General features: G+C 40.8%; 1 protein-coding gene across 2 annotated transcripts in view; it reads right to left on the reverse strand.

Moving 5' to 3' along the window:
• The window catches only part of iars1 (isoleucyl-tRNA synthetase 1), a 57,285-nt gene that overhangs the window by 11,882 nt on the left and 28,869 nt on the right, over positions 1-16,534 (reverse strand). The window contains exons 14-25 of one of the 2 annotated variants that reach the window (XM_027020349.3): positions 14,604-14,730; positions 13,354-13,427; positions 12,593-12,787; positions 12,116-12,202; positions 11,845-11,928; positions 8,671-8,815; positions 7,355-7,475; positions 7,009-7,100; positions 6,462-6,539; positions 6,015-6,136; positions 1,349-1,451; positions 660-743 (exon numbers count right to left, since the gene is read on the reverse strand). In XM_027020349.3, the coding sequence (XP_026876150.2) occupies positions 660-743; positions 1,349-1,451; positions 6,015-6,136; positions 6,462-6,539; positions 7,009-7,100; positions 7,355-7,475; positions 8,671-8,815; positions 11,845-11,928; positions 12,116-12,202; positions 12,593-12,787; positions 13,354-13,427; positions 14,604-14,730 (1,312 nt within the window). The remainder of the gene's footprint in view (positions 1-659; positions 744-1,348; positions 1,452-6,014; positions 6,137-6,461; positions 6,540-7,008; positions 7,101-7,354; positions 7,476-8,670; positions 8,816-11,844; positions 11,929-12,115; positions 12,203-12,592; positions 12,788-13,353; positions 13,428-14,603; positions 14,731-16,534) is intronic. The other variant, XM_081705324.1, reaches the window with a different exon arrangement.

Genomic DNA, 16,534 nt, shown 5'->3' on the forward strand with positions numbered 1-16,534 from the left:
TTTTCGTTCCAATGTTTCAGCAGACTGAAGTAATTCGCTACATAACATAGAATTACATCACTAAGAGCAGACTTAATGTAAATCATTATAATACTACTTTGCCCTGAATGAAAGTATTACGCCCAAGGGACTATTTTGTGAGTTTGCTGATTTCAAAGGAGATTCTCAGGTTTTTCATTTTCCTTCAGGCTTCTGAAGACTTTCTGGTTTAAATACCCAGTGGGAAGCTGCAGAGGATTGCCTTCTCTAATGTCATCCATGAAGCTTTGCTAGTATACATTATAAATGTTGGGAAAACAACCCATTTTAATAAGGTATAGAAATTGGAACTATAGCTAAACTAACCTTTAAGCAAGAATGAGAACAAAAGGTTTTAAAAGTGTATCTTATAATTTTCCAAAGCTGGTGTCGCTCAAGAGGTAATAAAAACGTTCAAAGAAAGCTGAAATTCCTTGTCTCAAGGTGCTGACTCATCTCCGTGTATATACTGAGGAAGGATTACTGAAATTTCACTGAAAAATCAAAAACACCGCACTTTTTGTTTTAGCCAGTTTCAGTAACTGGGCACATAATATCTATATAACAGACAGGCACTGAGGCATAACTGCAAGATGTGTCAGATATCTGTGTGGACTAAATGGAAAGAATTCTGTTGTTACCTCAACAATGTACTTTTGCAGAGACTGGATGTCTTGTAGAGCCTCTGAGTCCTGATGGATGACCACTACCTCCCTAAGGGGATACTAAGAATACCCAGCAACATCAAGCATCCAATACAGCACTGATGAATAAAACTGTATATATACTCACTCTCTCACACACACACACACACCCTACTATTTATAATCAAAGCAATGAAAATGTGATTATGCTGTGATAAATAATGAGTTACTTTGAAGAATCTAAAATGTAACAATCCTATACTTTGATGGTAGCTTTGCACGCTCTTGGTGTTTTCTTAACCAGCTTCATGAAGCATCCACCTATGATGTTTTTCCATCAAGTCTTGAAATGATCATATATGCAGAGCACTTGTAGGGTGAGGTACTAAAGTAAGCTATTGGCCGAGGGTGCATCTAAAATTGTGTGCGTTTTGAAAATGAATTCATATATATGCTAACACCTTTCCCAAATTATAACTGCATTAGATTTTGATCAGTGATAAATTAGTTCCTGGTAGTGACATTTGGATGCCACTATAAAATGTCAATACTTTTTCCCCCACTTCCCTCTGAACTTGCAAAAAGCAACACACACACACAAAAAAAAAGTGTACACGCATCAAGAAAACCTCTGCAGTGCGAGAGTTGTGTGTTGATAGAGGAAGCAGCAATCAGGAGGGACAGACCTTGACAGGCAGGGTTTTCCTGTCACGGATCACGCGGCCCAGCTCAATGACAGACTGCATCCGCGATACGGCGCTCTCGATGCGGCTATCAATCAGTGCCTCTCTGTAAATAAAGGAAAGCATCATGGTCTGAGAGGCTGGCAAAACAACATATAAAATGAAGTGGGTGAGGGAGATATTCTACTAATTATTAAATTACTGCTCTGCCTTTAAATGTTCCTCAAACAAAGCAGGACCTCTTCATCAATTCGATTTCATGACCAAAATCCCACAAGAAGTGCTTCTTTGCAATGGGTAATGCAGGCAAAAATGTTTGAAAAATGTTTACATCTCCTGTTTCATGCTTCAGGCATTAGGTCTTAAAGTTTTAACTGCTGCAATTATCTGGGGGCAGTGGCATTGGAACACAGAGAGAGAGAGACAGAGAGAGAGAGTAAGGGAAGGGAGGAAAAAAAAAAAAAAAAAAAAAAAAAAAAGAGAGGGCAGCCAATCAGTTAGTAAGTTCAGTCCCATCTCTTTGGCCATTGTTGCTGACAGTGGGTCTCCTCGATGGAACACCCAAAACTCCAGTAGGAGTTTTCCTTAATAATGTTCACTCCTGAACTAATGTGGAACTCTTCACAAATGCCCAAAAACCTGGCATGGTTAGGCTGAATGGAAGTCTATGGCCCTGCAAAGACCATACAAATTAGCCAATATCCATTAAAAGTGCTTACAGCCCGATGACAAAGGACATTTGGAATCATTCCAAAAGGTGCGCAAGGACGATGTAACTCGTCCTAAGAGTTTATTTTCAGACTGCACTGCATCCATCAAAGGGCAGTGGGTATGAATACAAATGGCTCATTTCATTTTGTGTGCCAATAAGCCTAATCAGTCTTAAAGAGCATAATTACATACAGCGATACACGGAAGGTAACATATTCCTACATATTTCCATATCATACTTTTCCCCAAACATTTCGGGAGATTTATGGGTTCATATTCAGTCCATATTAACTACCCAAGACTGCACTGAGATAGTTGACATTACTTTTCCAGCACACACACACAGATCGAAAGTGCTCTGAAACACACTAATCTATCTTCTGAGCCACAATGGGCAGATAAGAACAAAAGGTTTTGTTTTTCTTCAATTAGAGGAATGACTGACAGACACCTGAAAATAACAGACGAAAGTTGATGTCAAAGTGATGCAAGCTGTACACGGTGAATTTTGGAATAAAATTGTTGGGTATTAGTCTTATTTTAATAATCGTAATAATTAAATTACTAATAATTTAATTTACATTCTGATTCTGAAGAACTATGCAGGGATTATGTATGCTTTTTCCAAGTATATTTATTTAAATTTGACCCTTAACTGTCAGTGGATCAACATCTCACCATAGTTTCTTAACAGTGCTTCAGCAGCATGCAAATTCCTAAAGTAAGGACATATGAGAGGTATATAGAATGTAGAACTGCCCCAACTCTCCTCAAAACTATGTTTTTGGATTACCTGTAAATATGGGTCAAGTTGAAATGTTTCACATTTCATTTCATTCAAGAGGAAGCCCTTGTTTTTTTTTAATAACTGCATTCTTAGCCCAATAATACTGAAGCTAACGCTTCCATAATATCAGTTCTTGAGAATAGTATGCTGCATGTGTCATTTTCAGTTCTAACGTTTTGGGGGGAATTCTTCAGAATTTGATCCTCATTGTCTCCCATGTTTAGATTCCAAAAAGGATTTAGTTCTATCTGACCAATAAATGTCCAATTGGAGCCTTTAAATATTTGCAGAGGAAGCCATCTGAAATATCATCAGAGATGGAATCAGGATGCCATTTTCCCACCACTTTTATCTAGAGCCCTGTCCACTGTAATAAGTTATTTATATCATGAGTTTCATCCTCATCCTATATAAATATAATAGGTGGGGGTGAATAAGAATCAACATACAGTATATAGGTTCATAGTACACAGATTTCAGTGTGCATTAAGTGAATTTAAAAATGTAAAGTGCAGTTGTGTAAACATGAGTTACAGAGCAGGATGTGCTAGGTACTTCAAGGAATACAGTTCAGTAGTGCCAGCCATGTGGGGCGCTTCTGAAGGGATTACAGTACAGTAGTGCAGGCTGTGTGAGGTTCTTCAGCATTGATTATAGCAGTGTTTTCCATCTGAACTGCAGTGCCTGAGGGGCTTAAAGTGTTTTCCAGTGTAGCTTCAGAAATAACTGATGTCCAAGGTTGGCGGGATGTGCACATTCTGGATACATGATTCAGTGCTCTAGATTGGATGGCCTGATTCACTACTCTAAACCAGAGGGCTCGATTCACAGCAGTAGACCAGAGGGCCTGATTCACTACTGTGCAGCTGTACTTGTAAAGATGCTTCCAGCAACATTTTTCGTGTTTACACTTATTACACTAAAGACATTATTGGAAGGTTGACGTATGTGTGCCGTTGTGTACAGGAAGAGGTGTTTGTGAATAAGCTTTTAGTTGGTTCTCTGCACTTATGTTGGAAAGACATGAAAATGAATGAAGGAACTACATTGAACTGTTCCAGGAACCTGATATTCAATTTTCACTGCTTCAGTGGCCTGCACTGTGGCCAGACCGTACGGCTATCTAGCAATTCTTTGGATGAGGTGGAAAAGGCAGTTTACGACACTGTGCACCTGTCCAATTCACAGCAAGCAAAGCTTGTATGGGATAGTACAATATTCCTGCAGCCATCATCTTGTGGAATCCATTCTCTGGAGGATTCACACTGTTCTGGGGGCTGAAAGAGGAATCAATAAGATAGTCAGATGCACCTGATAATCATACAACTCATGACTATACCATGGACTTCAAGGGGCAGCCGACTGCACACAGTTTAATAGAAATATGCTTAGGTTATCACAAAGCATGTTAACATCTCTTTAAAAAAATTGTATCACCTAATGTAAAATTGTTTGAGTACACGAGATTTTTTTTTGTTTTAATATTATTTAAAGAAACAGATGTGTTAGATTCCGATTATGAGCAATTATCCTGTTTTATTTCTCCTCCTGGACAAACACTGAATCACCATCAAGTCCAAGATTATGGCCAACTGATGTGTGTGTGTGTGTAACTTCAAATCCAAATCCATTTGCACTGAACGGTCATGTCTGCAACAAGGTGCCAAGAATACTAGATCAGAGAAATCTTGTTTTGATGTAGTCTTATAATAATATGCAAAAGGGGGACCAATTAAGGCAGAAGAGCTAGAAACTAAATATGGGCTCCCAAACAGTACAACTCCCAACCCACACATGCAAGCTCAGTACTTATGACTATTTTAGCGAAGGGAGAATTTCTACTTTATAAGGCATGCCCCTTTTTTTGTCATACTGACTCCTTTGTAGAGTGGTTAGATGTCTGGAAGGAGACACCCCACACCCCCAAAGTCCACAAATGTGCAGTGAAAAATGACCTTAGTTAACAGCAATCCCATGCACCAGTGTAAAATGTGAACACACAAAATGACACTGCAGCAAGATTACAGAATTTTGGCCTGAAATATCACATGAAAAATTCATGATTGACATACAGTTGTCCCTAGGCCCCAAGTTCTTTTTATTAGAGCTATATCCTGACACACCAGGAACTTTAAAAGATGAAGGATGCCGAGTCACTGACATGTCTACTTCAGGGAAACCAGCTGACTGCTCTACCTGGGTGCATAGACCATGTGTGAACCAGCAGGTCCAGAAGGCGTCTTCCTGCCTTTCCATAGAGAAAATGTGCATTTGGCAGATGCTCTTATCTGCTGTGATTTACATATTTGTCAGTATGACTGCATCTGTGCTCCCTGGAAACAAATCCCATGACCTTGGTGTTGTTGGCACCTTACCCTGTTTGCTATCCAATGCATCAGAAAGACATTAACACCTTTACATGCATCGGCATGCTACTTGATTTTCTAAGGAAGCCATGCATTCACAACACAAAACAAGATGAAAATATGTGAGAAGGATATTTAAAAAGTCTACATGCTATTCATATATTCCATATACCATTTGCTCTCATTTTATTGTGTGCACTTATGTTCCTTTTGTCTTTTTGTGAGATTCTGTCCCATTGCTGATTTATGGGAACTTTATTTACTGTGAGTGCCAAAGCCAACATAAAATGAACACAAACTAGAAGATAATAGTAAGGCTAAATTCTATTGACAAATATCACAAGCTGAAATGGAGAGACAAGCGAGTGAATGCTTCACTGAGATGATTGATGATTAAGCGATTAACTGAGTTAGGTGTACTGAGTGCAGTTTAAACAACAAGCCGTGCAGTGCAATGCTACTTCAGGACCAGTGCTGGCAAACAAACTGAATTACCCTTAATTAGACAGAGCACGTCAATGTCCATATGGCCGCTGGGGCCCTGCCCCCACCCCTCTTCGCTCACTGTTAGCCTTGTAGCATTGGTCTGAATCGAAATGTCACTCAACAGTGGAAGCAGAGTGATTCCCAGCACCCTGCCCTGCCCGCTAAGCATCAGGATATGGCGCAAGTGGAGAGGCCTGGATTCAGTCCCAGGCATCATATGCTCCTCTGCATACTTTGGCATCCTCCAACTTGCCACTCTGGTGCCTCTAAGGTTCAAAGCACAGCAAGATAATGCAGAAGTGCAAGCAAAGTACTGTACCTAACTTGAGGGAGCATTAGATAATGGATGCTGCCTGGGTCCTTCTCCTCCACCGAGGCAGGGTCAATGAGGTGACGCAGGTTCTGGTACATCATCTCAGTAATGAATGGAGTAAAGGGAGCCTGTAGAGGACACAAACAGTCTTCAGCTGGGTAAAAATTACTTTCAGTTCTGCCCGCTGCTTGCATGTAGTGCCTGTTGGGTGACGCGCTACTGACTGTCATGTGAGTAAATGGTACACAAATTCAGCAAAATATTTTCTGTAAAAGGCCAACATGCCAGGGAGGAATCAAGCTTGCACCGTGTTTCACATTTCTCCACTTTAAGAACTGCATTCAAGTATGGCACAGATGCCTACTCGTACAGCAAAGCCAAGCGACTTGCACTATGACTCGGCGAGAGTACTAGGACACTGCTTGCTCCTTGTGCGCAGGCGGTGGGACTCACCATCAGTCTGCACATTGAGAAGAGCACACTGAAGAGGGTCTCTAGGGCCCAGACACAGTCTTCCATTCCGCTCTCACCCTGAGAGTCAGAACAAGAATATATAAACAAACAACTCATGCTAGCACCACATACAGCTGCTAGCATGGTTCTCTCTGCTGAGCCACAAACATGCTAACATGCAAAACAAATAAACAAACAAATGAAATGTCCTTAAAAATAACAAGGGTGAGCAGATGACACATAAGAAAATAAAAATGCTGTTACTTTAAGCCAAATATTTAGCTCTATGACAACACAAGGGGGAACAAAAATACATTCCTCTTTGTGCAGCACTTCTATAAATACGCACACAAGCATAAAACTTGCTTACAGGTTACACACTTGTAGTGAACAAACAAACAATCCTTATATGTAGGGTAAAGGTACCATTCAGGAAAGGGTTGCAAAAGCTTTACATAAGATCCTTCAAATCAAGCGAGTGGGTGTAAATAGGCCACCACTGGCTGTATTTACAGGGAAGTGGTGCATGAATCATACTTCGGCCTACCTTCAGACGCCTGCGGTTTGTCCTCACATACCAGTTGGTGAGCATGTCCACAAATTTGACAAGCTTGGGGACCACTGTATATAGCCTATAGGCTGAGAGAAGAACACACAAATTTTCCTTCAGGTCAGGAAGGTGGCGACAGGGAAGGATCCCTTCCAGACACCCAACTGTCTTTGACTGCCACAACGTGACAGTGCCACAGCTCAAGTGCTTAAACTTCAAATGGCTAATTGGCTAGCTCAAAGTATGTATAGCTCTGGATCCCGGGCATCTTCTGCAGGTGCTTTCACAACACTCGCAGGCACTTTCATCATATTAACCCTTTGACGTCACTAGCATGCCTCACCAGCCATCTCCACCTTGAAGAACTGAATGAGGGACTGGGTGAAAGACTGGATCCACTTGTCCATGATGTTGCCGCTCAGCTTGGCTGTGCTTTCATTGTACAAGAACTGAATGTTCTCCTCCTAATTGGCAGACAAACAAAACAGGCAGGGCCAATGAGCCAAGTAAGAGACGACAGCATCGCATTTCTACCTGCGGCATTCACAAACAAACATCGCCCTGCTCATTTAAAGCGGAACAACGTGGCCCATAGGATAATATAAATAGTACACAGTAAGGGGTTTTCTGCTAGGCCACTAGGATGTACCAAATCAGCACGCAAGTCACAACAACATTAAGGCTCATAATTCATAAAAAACTGCTACTGAACAGTGAGGAAATCAAACAACTACTCAAAGGGGAAAAGGTGTACTAAAGAAGAGCAAAACCAGGCAAGCAAATTTTGACCTCCAAATAGGTCAAATGGTATGGCTATTCACCCACTCACCCTACCCCAAATCCTGGAAAAAGCCACTAGTTTCATTTAATGTCAGCCAGCCTTATCTGATGACAGCGCACCACTTTGACACATTGGGCCTGCATGTAGATATAAGATTCTGTATGCTACCATATCGACAAGCAAAGCCCTGGCTAACTCTACAGTCAACCAAGGCTGCTGTTTGCACGATCATTTTTTTCCTGAAATGTCCCAGTTTCAGGATATATACAGAAAACTGTTCGCTGACAATAGGCAGGCTCTGTGTCACCTGAGACTTTGTAGTGCAGCCTATGCTGCATTTCATATCCTGCATTCAGCTCCTCATGCATTACAGTCCCTGTGTGAGCCACTGGAGGGATCCCTGACATGTCTCACTGTCTTCCAGGGTTCCTACAGCAAAACAGGCTCATGTATGAACATGATGCACTCAAGCATGTATCTAAAAGCCCCCCAGGTGCCTTCTCTGTTCACACATGCAAGCAAATATGAGCAAAGGATGTCAGACAAAGGATGTCTCACAGTGCTGCATTCATGGACTTGGCTTGGTAGGAGGCTGCTTGGTTTTCAGTATTCCCATGCTCATCTAAACGTCATGAAGCAAATGTGGGTTTGCTGATGCATTTAGAAGACCATCAAAATTTGATGCTTGTGCATTGCAGTGTTAGTATGCTCCTGGGCTCACTAATCATACAAAAGGTTTATCTTCAAAAGAGTGCTGGTTACATGCACTGCACCCAAACTCTGCAAAAAGGTAGATGTCCAGCATTGTCCTATCGGAGAGTGCTGTTCTGAAGGTCTTCCACTTACTTCATGTCTCATCAGGGTGTGTGTGCATGCACCTTATGGAGTCTTTGGACGTTCTGCACTAAGAAACGGTAGGCATTGTACCACGGCAAGAAGACATCTTTGAGCACATCCCTCACACCTTCCTCCTTGAAGCGCAGGTTTTCAGCGCGCACCACAGGTGAGTTGATCAAGTATAGCCTAACAAAAGAGAATCCATGAGAATCACTACTCGAGTTGGCCAGCAAAAAATCTAAACAAGACTGGGGCTTGTCATGCACCTCAGGAAACTAGCAGCAGCAGACTCTAAACAGTATACAGACTCTAATTGCTTACTCTAATCTTTTTTTTAAATAATTTTTCATTATTATATTTTTTTGTTTTTTTACATTTATGCACATTTTGTACCATCAATGATTGCCATTAATTACACTTTACAGATAATTACATTTTTACTGACAAACTGAAAACACAAGAAATATAGTTCATTTAATTGTCTTTTTAAATGGTTTTTAGTACTGATCATACATAATCCTTTAGGTGGGAATAACTTTATAATTGACTAAGACGGTGCTTAAAAACATAAGACCGACCATAAGTAAGATCATATGCACCTACAGCACTCCCTTTATTATGCAGGGACAAATTACCCGCAACTAGGCTAAAGACATTCAAACATTTTTACACTCCATATCTTACCATACATTTCCTTTGGAAAGTCAGTTAGGACCTTTTAGTGTTCAAATAAAATCATTTTACAACATCCAATTAAATTTAAACTTTTACCTAAATTTAATTCACCATATCAGATTTTGGCTGGATCAAAACTCTCTTTAAACAGCCTAGAAGATTTCAGAAATTGATGTAATAACTTTAAGAAGCTGGTTGGCTAACCGTCATAATTAGGAGTTAATTAGGAATGCACTTGTGGCTGTACTCAAGGGCCTACCTTTAAAACCAGTGCATTTATGCCCTTGTCATAAAATATGCAACGCCTTAGGAGCAATTTCCAAATAACTGAAGGTACTAGAAACATGTAAAAACAATAATGGCAAGCTCTTCCATTGCCTCAAAGTTGTAACTGCAAAAGACCAGTTTCCTTTTTCATCAATCAAGATCATGGAATAGCTAACAGGAGCTGATTTGAAACTCTGAGACCATATAGAAGAGCTGGACTGGAGTAATTCTATAAATATAAGAAGGTGTAGCTCCATTTAGGGTCTTAAAGACAAATAAACAAAATCTTGAACTGAATGCAGTGATGAAGTGAGTCAATGGTCAGGGTCTAAAATTTTTATGAGCTTCTTAATGTGTGTGCAAGTTTGAGTGACAGCATTCATTCTATTAAAAAGTAGTTTCTACAATCCATTTCATTTTTTTGTCAAACTTGCTTGTCAAACTTAAGGTCAAACCATATTGAGGTTTGACAGGTTTTACCTGATTAGACAGTACACCAAGGTTTTTACATAGATTTTCACTGGACTTGGATGGACCAAAGAAGATAAACTAATTGGTTTTCATTTAATTGGTGATAACTGGTGACATGATAAATAGTGTAAAAGGACTAATCCTAAGCAAAGGACTGGGTTCTTAAGCATTCCTCCAAATTTATAAGAAAATGGTTTAAAGACCACAAAGTGAAAGTATTGCAGTGGCCATCACAAAGTCCTGACCTCAGCCCCATATAACATTTGTGGAATTAACTGACATGCTTGTGCAAGGAGACTCACAAACCTGACTGAACTTTCAACACACTGGCAATCTGATATAGGAAATAAAACTTGGAAGTGATCTCTTCTGGATGTCCTTCTTATGGAAATATGGTACATGAAGTAATTGACTTAATTCCGACAATGTATGGTAAAGTATGGAGTCTTGAAAATCTTTAGCCAATCAATTTGGAATCAACTGCATGCATTTACACAGACCAAGATATAACAGATTTACAGTGTTTAGTTTAAGGTAAATTTAGTTACCATGATGCTAACTGTATATAGAGTATGGAGAGTGTGACCACATTATATCAAATTTACAGACCAAATACATTTAGTATACTTTGATCTGCAATATATTTCTACTATTGGTAATCTTCAGGCTTTCTTAAAAAGATTGAACTGATGAGCAAATTGATGCGTTTAGTTTAAGGTTCTGGAAAATACTTTCACTTCGTCCAATTACTACTCTACATTACATAGCAGCCTCCGAGTTATAGCAAATAAAATCACTGTGTATTTACTGGGGGATAACAGGTTATCGAAACTAGCTGAGTTGGAGCTACTGAGTCACTATTACACAAGCCCATCTCATCCACACTATGAAAACTGAGTCAATAAGCCCAGCCCTTGAAGCATAGTATTTCTAGAAAAGGGAGGTCATTGGTAAGAAGTATGATAATGCTTCCACCTTACAGTAATCAAAACAGGGGGTTGTGCACCCTAGCAAGACCAGTTCACCTTCTGCGTCTTGTGAAAAGCATCAAATAGCCCTTTTTATCCCTGTGTCCATGGATGAATTGGCAGGGGTCAGAGGACAGATGAAAGTGAAGCCATCAGAAGCTGCTAGAGCAAATATGGCCTTGTGGAATTTTTTTCTTACGAGAGGCCAATGGTATTCTGAAATTATATGGCATACACAAAAAAAAAAAAAGTTGGTCCTTTTTGATATTTTACTCTGTAAAAACAACTGTTCTTTCATTCATTCATCTCAGATATCAAATGCTTAAATTAATACAAGGACACTTTACAAATGTAAATCTATTTGTTTTCATCTTATGCATAGCACTTATATACTATTACTAGATAATGAAGTTTTCTGGGATATACAATGGATTGAAAGTTTATTGGGTAGACAAAATGGGATTCTGAATACCACAAAATATCACTGACCTCTCATTAGAAAGATAGCATTTTTCATAGCTAAAGGGAAATTCTGTTCAAGGGTCAACACTGCTTGAACTATGGAACTTTTTTATTGAGATCTCCAGTCAATACCAGCTTCTTGCAATTAACTAAAAACAACCCCACCACCCCCCAAAAAACAACAGTGATATCAAAAGTGCAGAGAACGCTTAATTAAGCATTTCCTTGAACAAATTCAACTATATGGATGAATTCAATATTGCCTTATTCACTGTCCATATGGCTGTAGCACAACAGACCTTGAAGGGCTTTGATTTAAAAATGTTTCATTGAGGAGTTTCAAACATGTTGAATTACACTCGAGATGCTTACCTAAGAGCGTCTGCACCATAGTTCTGCACAATCAGACTGGGATCTGGGTAATTCTTCTTTCGTTTGCTCATTTTCTGGCCATCACTGCCAAGAGGACATATGTACATATGTAAATTTAAGCCATGCCAAGTTCTTGGAGGTCACTAGGTTAAGAAAATTTGTTTGACCGGCACTCTATGTTTCACTGAAGACTTCAAGCTGGTACAGGTCACATGATGCTTCCCTTTGCCCTTCACATGTGGTGAGAGTATGAGTGGTGCAAAACAATTACCTTGCAAGAACCAGGCCGTTAACGATCACATTCTTGAAGGGAGGTTTGCCAAACAGGGCAGTGGAAAGCACAAGCAACGTGTAGAACCTTAAAAATGAGATTTGCAAACATCAACTTGCATACTACTCTTTTCCGATGAGTTGCCAAACTGCTAAACATTACAAAGATGGTTGGTCTGAGGAAGAACCACCTCAAGTGTTTAATATTCTGCTCTTGCGCATTAGAAGGATATTTAGCTTTCAGTGTAATGAATTATCAATTTTAATGTCACGATTTTCCAACACTTCTGACAGCCTATGCTAATCAGAAACACTGGCAACAGTTTAGTGCTGAATCAGTTGTGCAAATGCCACCAGCTCACTGCTCTCAAGCTGCATTTCAATTCGTGCAAGCCTATCGATTTCCAATACACGATTCCCAACTTCAGAGCATATCACCCAGCATGTCACAAGGATGAGCACAAACAGCCCCCCTCACCAGCCTCTGGTCTGGTCGATGCCCTCTGCGATGAAGTCGGCAGGGAAGGTGTCCTCGAAGTCTCGCCTGTTCTCGAAGGGATAGTGCACCTGGGCGTAGGGCATGCTGCCGCTCTCGAACCAACAGTCGAAGACCTCGGAGACCCTCTTCAGCTTCCCCTTTCCACAGCGCGACAGGATCGTCAGCTGGTCTATGCTAGGGAGGTGGACAAGGATAATGACAAGCCAAAGGCTCTGGTTTGTGGAAACTACACTTGCATCTACAGTTTCAACAATGAATTTACCATCATTTGTATTCACCATCATCTGGCTTTTCATCAGCTATCAGTGTCTGACCACAGGACAGCCGAGGTATTCATGGAGTAGGTGACTCAATGGCTAAAAGCAGTACAGTTTCCCCTGAATGTTCACCTGCTTGCACAACAAGGCAAAGTCTGGCCCCAGAGGCACCGCAACACTTTACTGACACTAATCAAAGAAAAATAACCCTGAGGAGTTTATAGATGCACTGGATTGTATTTGCTACAGACTCCTAATGCCAAATCATAAAAACCCCTTAGGTGAAATTACACTGTGCATTAAGAGGTGCCAGCAACAAGGGAGATTTCCCCCAGTTGGTGAAACTGTTGTCACAAATTATTCAGCTTCTACTGGGACCGAAAGCAATCCCGCTAGTATCCGCCAACGCCAGTCACAGCGAGCCCTGCTGCATTGGAAGAGCCAGAGGAGCGTGGTGGATGGTCGTGGTAACCAGTGACTCACCTCTCCCTGTGCAGATCAGTCACCTTGCTTCCTGTTAGCTCCTCCAGCTCAGCCATGGAGCCCACACACACCACCTGAGAAGTGGGACAATAAAATAAATAAATAAATAAATAAGCACTCAATTTTGGCATCACTCCATACCTGACAAATCATAATGGTCATGTGGTAGGCTGGAAAGAACATAGAAAAAAAAAAATCCCCTAAAATAGCCAGGGAATATGGTCTATTTTTCTGTTCGTAAAACTGGAGGGATAACACTGAGAAAGCTCTAATAGTAAAGCTCACAGAAGCACATTTTCCAGCAGGCTTTATGGAAACTCAAGCTTCATACTTAACAATTGTCTTTTTTAGACAAATGAAACTCCCTTGCCCAGACTGACCAACGAAAGATATAGGAACGCAAGCCTGATTTTGCTAATAAAGCTCTAGATTAAAAATTCCACCAACCAAATCAATAGCAGCTCTTTTTCCATTTTATTTTACCCAAGACTGAAGCAGCCATCATTACAATGGGAAACAGCTCTTCCATTACATTGACACCTATAATCCATATGGGGAAGAATAGACAGCTGGCTAAAGCGAATCCAGGCCACTCTTCAACTTCAGGTGGACAAGGACATTTACTCCGAAAGTGTGTTGCACATCAGCTCAAGTGTCAAGGTTGAGCCATCGTCCCTGTTCCATGCTGGGCACAGGTAAGATGGCCCAGATAGGGCCTGGGCATCAGAGAGCTAGGGAGTTCCACTTTCTGGCCCCAGTAAAAGCTCTGGGAGTCAGAAGGCACTCTTGAGACTGGAGCTTGGAAACAACTCATTATGCTATTTTCAGGAAGCAGGTCGCTGTCCTTATTTTCTAGAGGCTTGTCGCAGCCCGCAAAGACACCACCAACCCAATTCCGACTCCAGTTGAGTAGTGCTTTCTGGAGCGGTGGGCCAGCAAACAGGCTTTGTGCTTAAATAGATATTTGGCCTGCTCAAGATAGTAATTCAGCGTAGAAGATGAAAACAATGCAACCAAGAGCCTCTTCAGCAGTGTTCACCTTTGAGAGTATTAATTTTTCAAAGCACCAAGGACAAACACAATCAAAACCAATTACACAGAACAGTAAATTCAGGGAGGTCATCCTGACCTCACAAAACAACTGGAAGGTCATGTCACATTGCCAAGACAGATCTTGAGTCTTTAAAAGAAATTTTTTAATTAGTATGCTCACCCGTATTTATTTCTCTGGCAAACAACTTGTCACTGACCTCTTCGAAGTCATCGCTGACCCACAGAGGAATGGGTGTTCCCCAATACCGGTTCCGTGAGATTGCCCAGTCACGTGCGTCTCGTAACCAGTTGCCAAAGCGCTTCTCTCTCACAAACTCAGGAACCCTGGGGCAGACACAATGAGGGAGAGAGTGGGAGGAGGAGCAATACAAATGTCTCCCTTTTAACTACCTCCTAATCAATGTAAAAGAGGTGATGAGTGTTTTAAATAAAAATCTTTTCCATTTAGTCAGGAGGTTGAATGCAGGAGGGACATTAAATTGTTTCTACTGACTCATGTGGCCATCTCTTTCAAGATCCTCTGTGGTTGAGGATTTTTTGCAAAAATGTAAAGGTCAGCTGCAAAACCAGAAGGCTGCATTTTGACTCAACTGGCATATTGGCTGAAGGCCCCTGAAATAAAGTGATACCTTGGAGCATCTGCATTCAGTGTCTGGCAAAGGGAAACCTCTTTCCTGCTTCCCCACAGTCTTCCGGTCAACTTTCACAGAAGCGTTAAAGCCACTTAGCCTAATCTGTATAACAGAATCGAGAGACTCAAGCTAGCCGACAGCTTGAATAACATAGGAGAAGGAGGCTTAATCCTATGCAGTTGTATGGCTGAGCACAGTATTGAGTATGAATTAAAAATACTCCTGTATGTAAGACTTTTCCTTAGCAAAAATATACTTCTGGAGACAATGTGTATAGACAAAAATCTAGACATTTGCTGACTGACATGCTTAGCAAAAAAAAGGAAGACATGTCAACTGTTCTCCGGCTGGAAGTGCCAAATGATGAAAGCATTGCAGCATTACATTAGTGCACTTGCATGATATATGAATAGCAATGTGGGTGGTGCAATCACATTTACAGCTCCACCATTACATGACCCACCTACTGCAAATTACAAAGTTATGACTGTTATGCCAGAAATGCATTAGTGCTTCTCGCACGCATATCACTTTTGGAAGCATATGGCATGGCAAAGTATGCCATTTGTAAAGACTCTAGCTGTAAATCCAATATATATTAGTACAGCTACAATAAACACAGTAGCTGTAGCAACTTTCCTGAGATAAACATACCTGAGAACTTGAAATGAACAAAGGATGAAGTGACTTCAAATACTTAATGGACAATTTCATCACCTGTTCTGCACATGACTGATAATTGTGGTTACATTTAAAACGATGGCTCAGGTGCTGCATTACATTATTTAGTTAGGTCTCTGTCTCTTATCAAGCCAATTACCCTTATAATTGTGGCACTTTCTTTAAGGAGTTGCAGCAAAAACACTGAAACCATCCTCCTATGGAGAATGCACTTTGGTGCGAACCATCACCTAGGGTCCAGGGACTGAGCAACAAGTTCGTCAGTTCTCATTTGAGAGAGGCATTTCTATTTAGGCACCCAATATATCAATTTAATGATATCATCGCCCCGCCCGTGCTCTCTCTCTGCTCCCTGGACTAAATGTAGAATTAAGTGTGCTGTCCTGTGCTGGATGTAGGGGGGCTATTTAACATCCACGTGCTTCTATTATAAGCCAAAGGGAAGAAGGCTGCTGACAGAAGACACTTTTATCTCAGACGAGCCGTGCGGTCACCTCAGGTCAAAACTTGGGAGTTAGCTCTAGCCTACCTGGCTATCGGGGAATGGGAGGGGAAATATAAAGCAAATATGCACAAATTACAGGGCAATGACGTGTTATGCGTTAAGTCACAAGGACAAGAAATCGACAGGCATAATCTTCCATTGCTTAATATGCAGGTGTTCAAAAACATATTAAATAAAGTAATGTGAAATGTAAGCCATGTTAGCCTGTTATATGCAGTGGGACAACCAGTGAACATAAGCTGAGAAAATCTTTGCTTGATGGGCTTTTGGAACTTCTATTTCAAAGACACTAAATCAGAATGTCTTTTCC

The sequence above is a fragment of the Electrophorus electricus genome, chromosome 22 (genome assembly GCF_041902795.1).
Source record: "Electrophorus electricus isolate QZ-2024a chromosome 22, ASM4190279v1, whole genome shotgun sequence".
NCBI lineage: Eukaryota > Metazoa > Chordata > Actinopteri > Gymnotiformes > Gymnotidae > Electrophorus > Electrophorus electricus.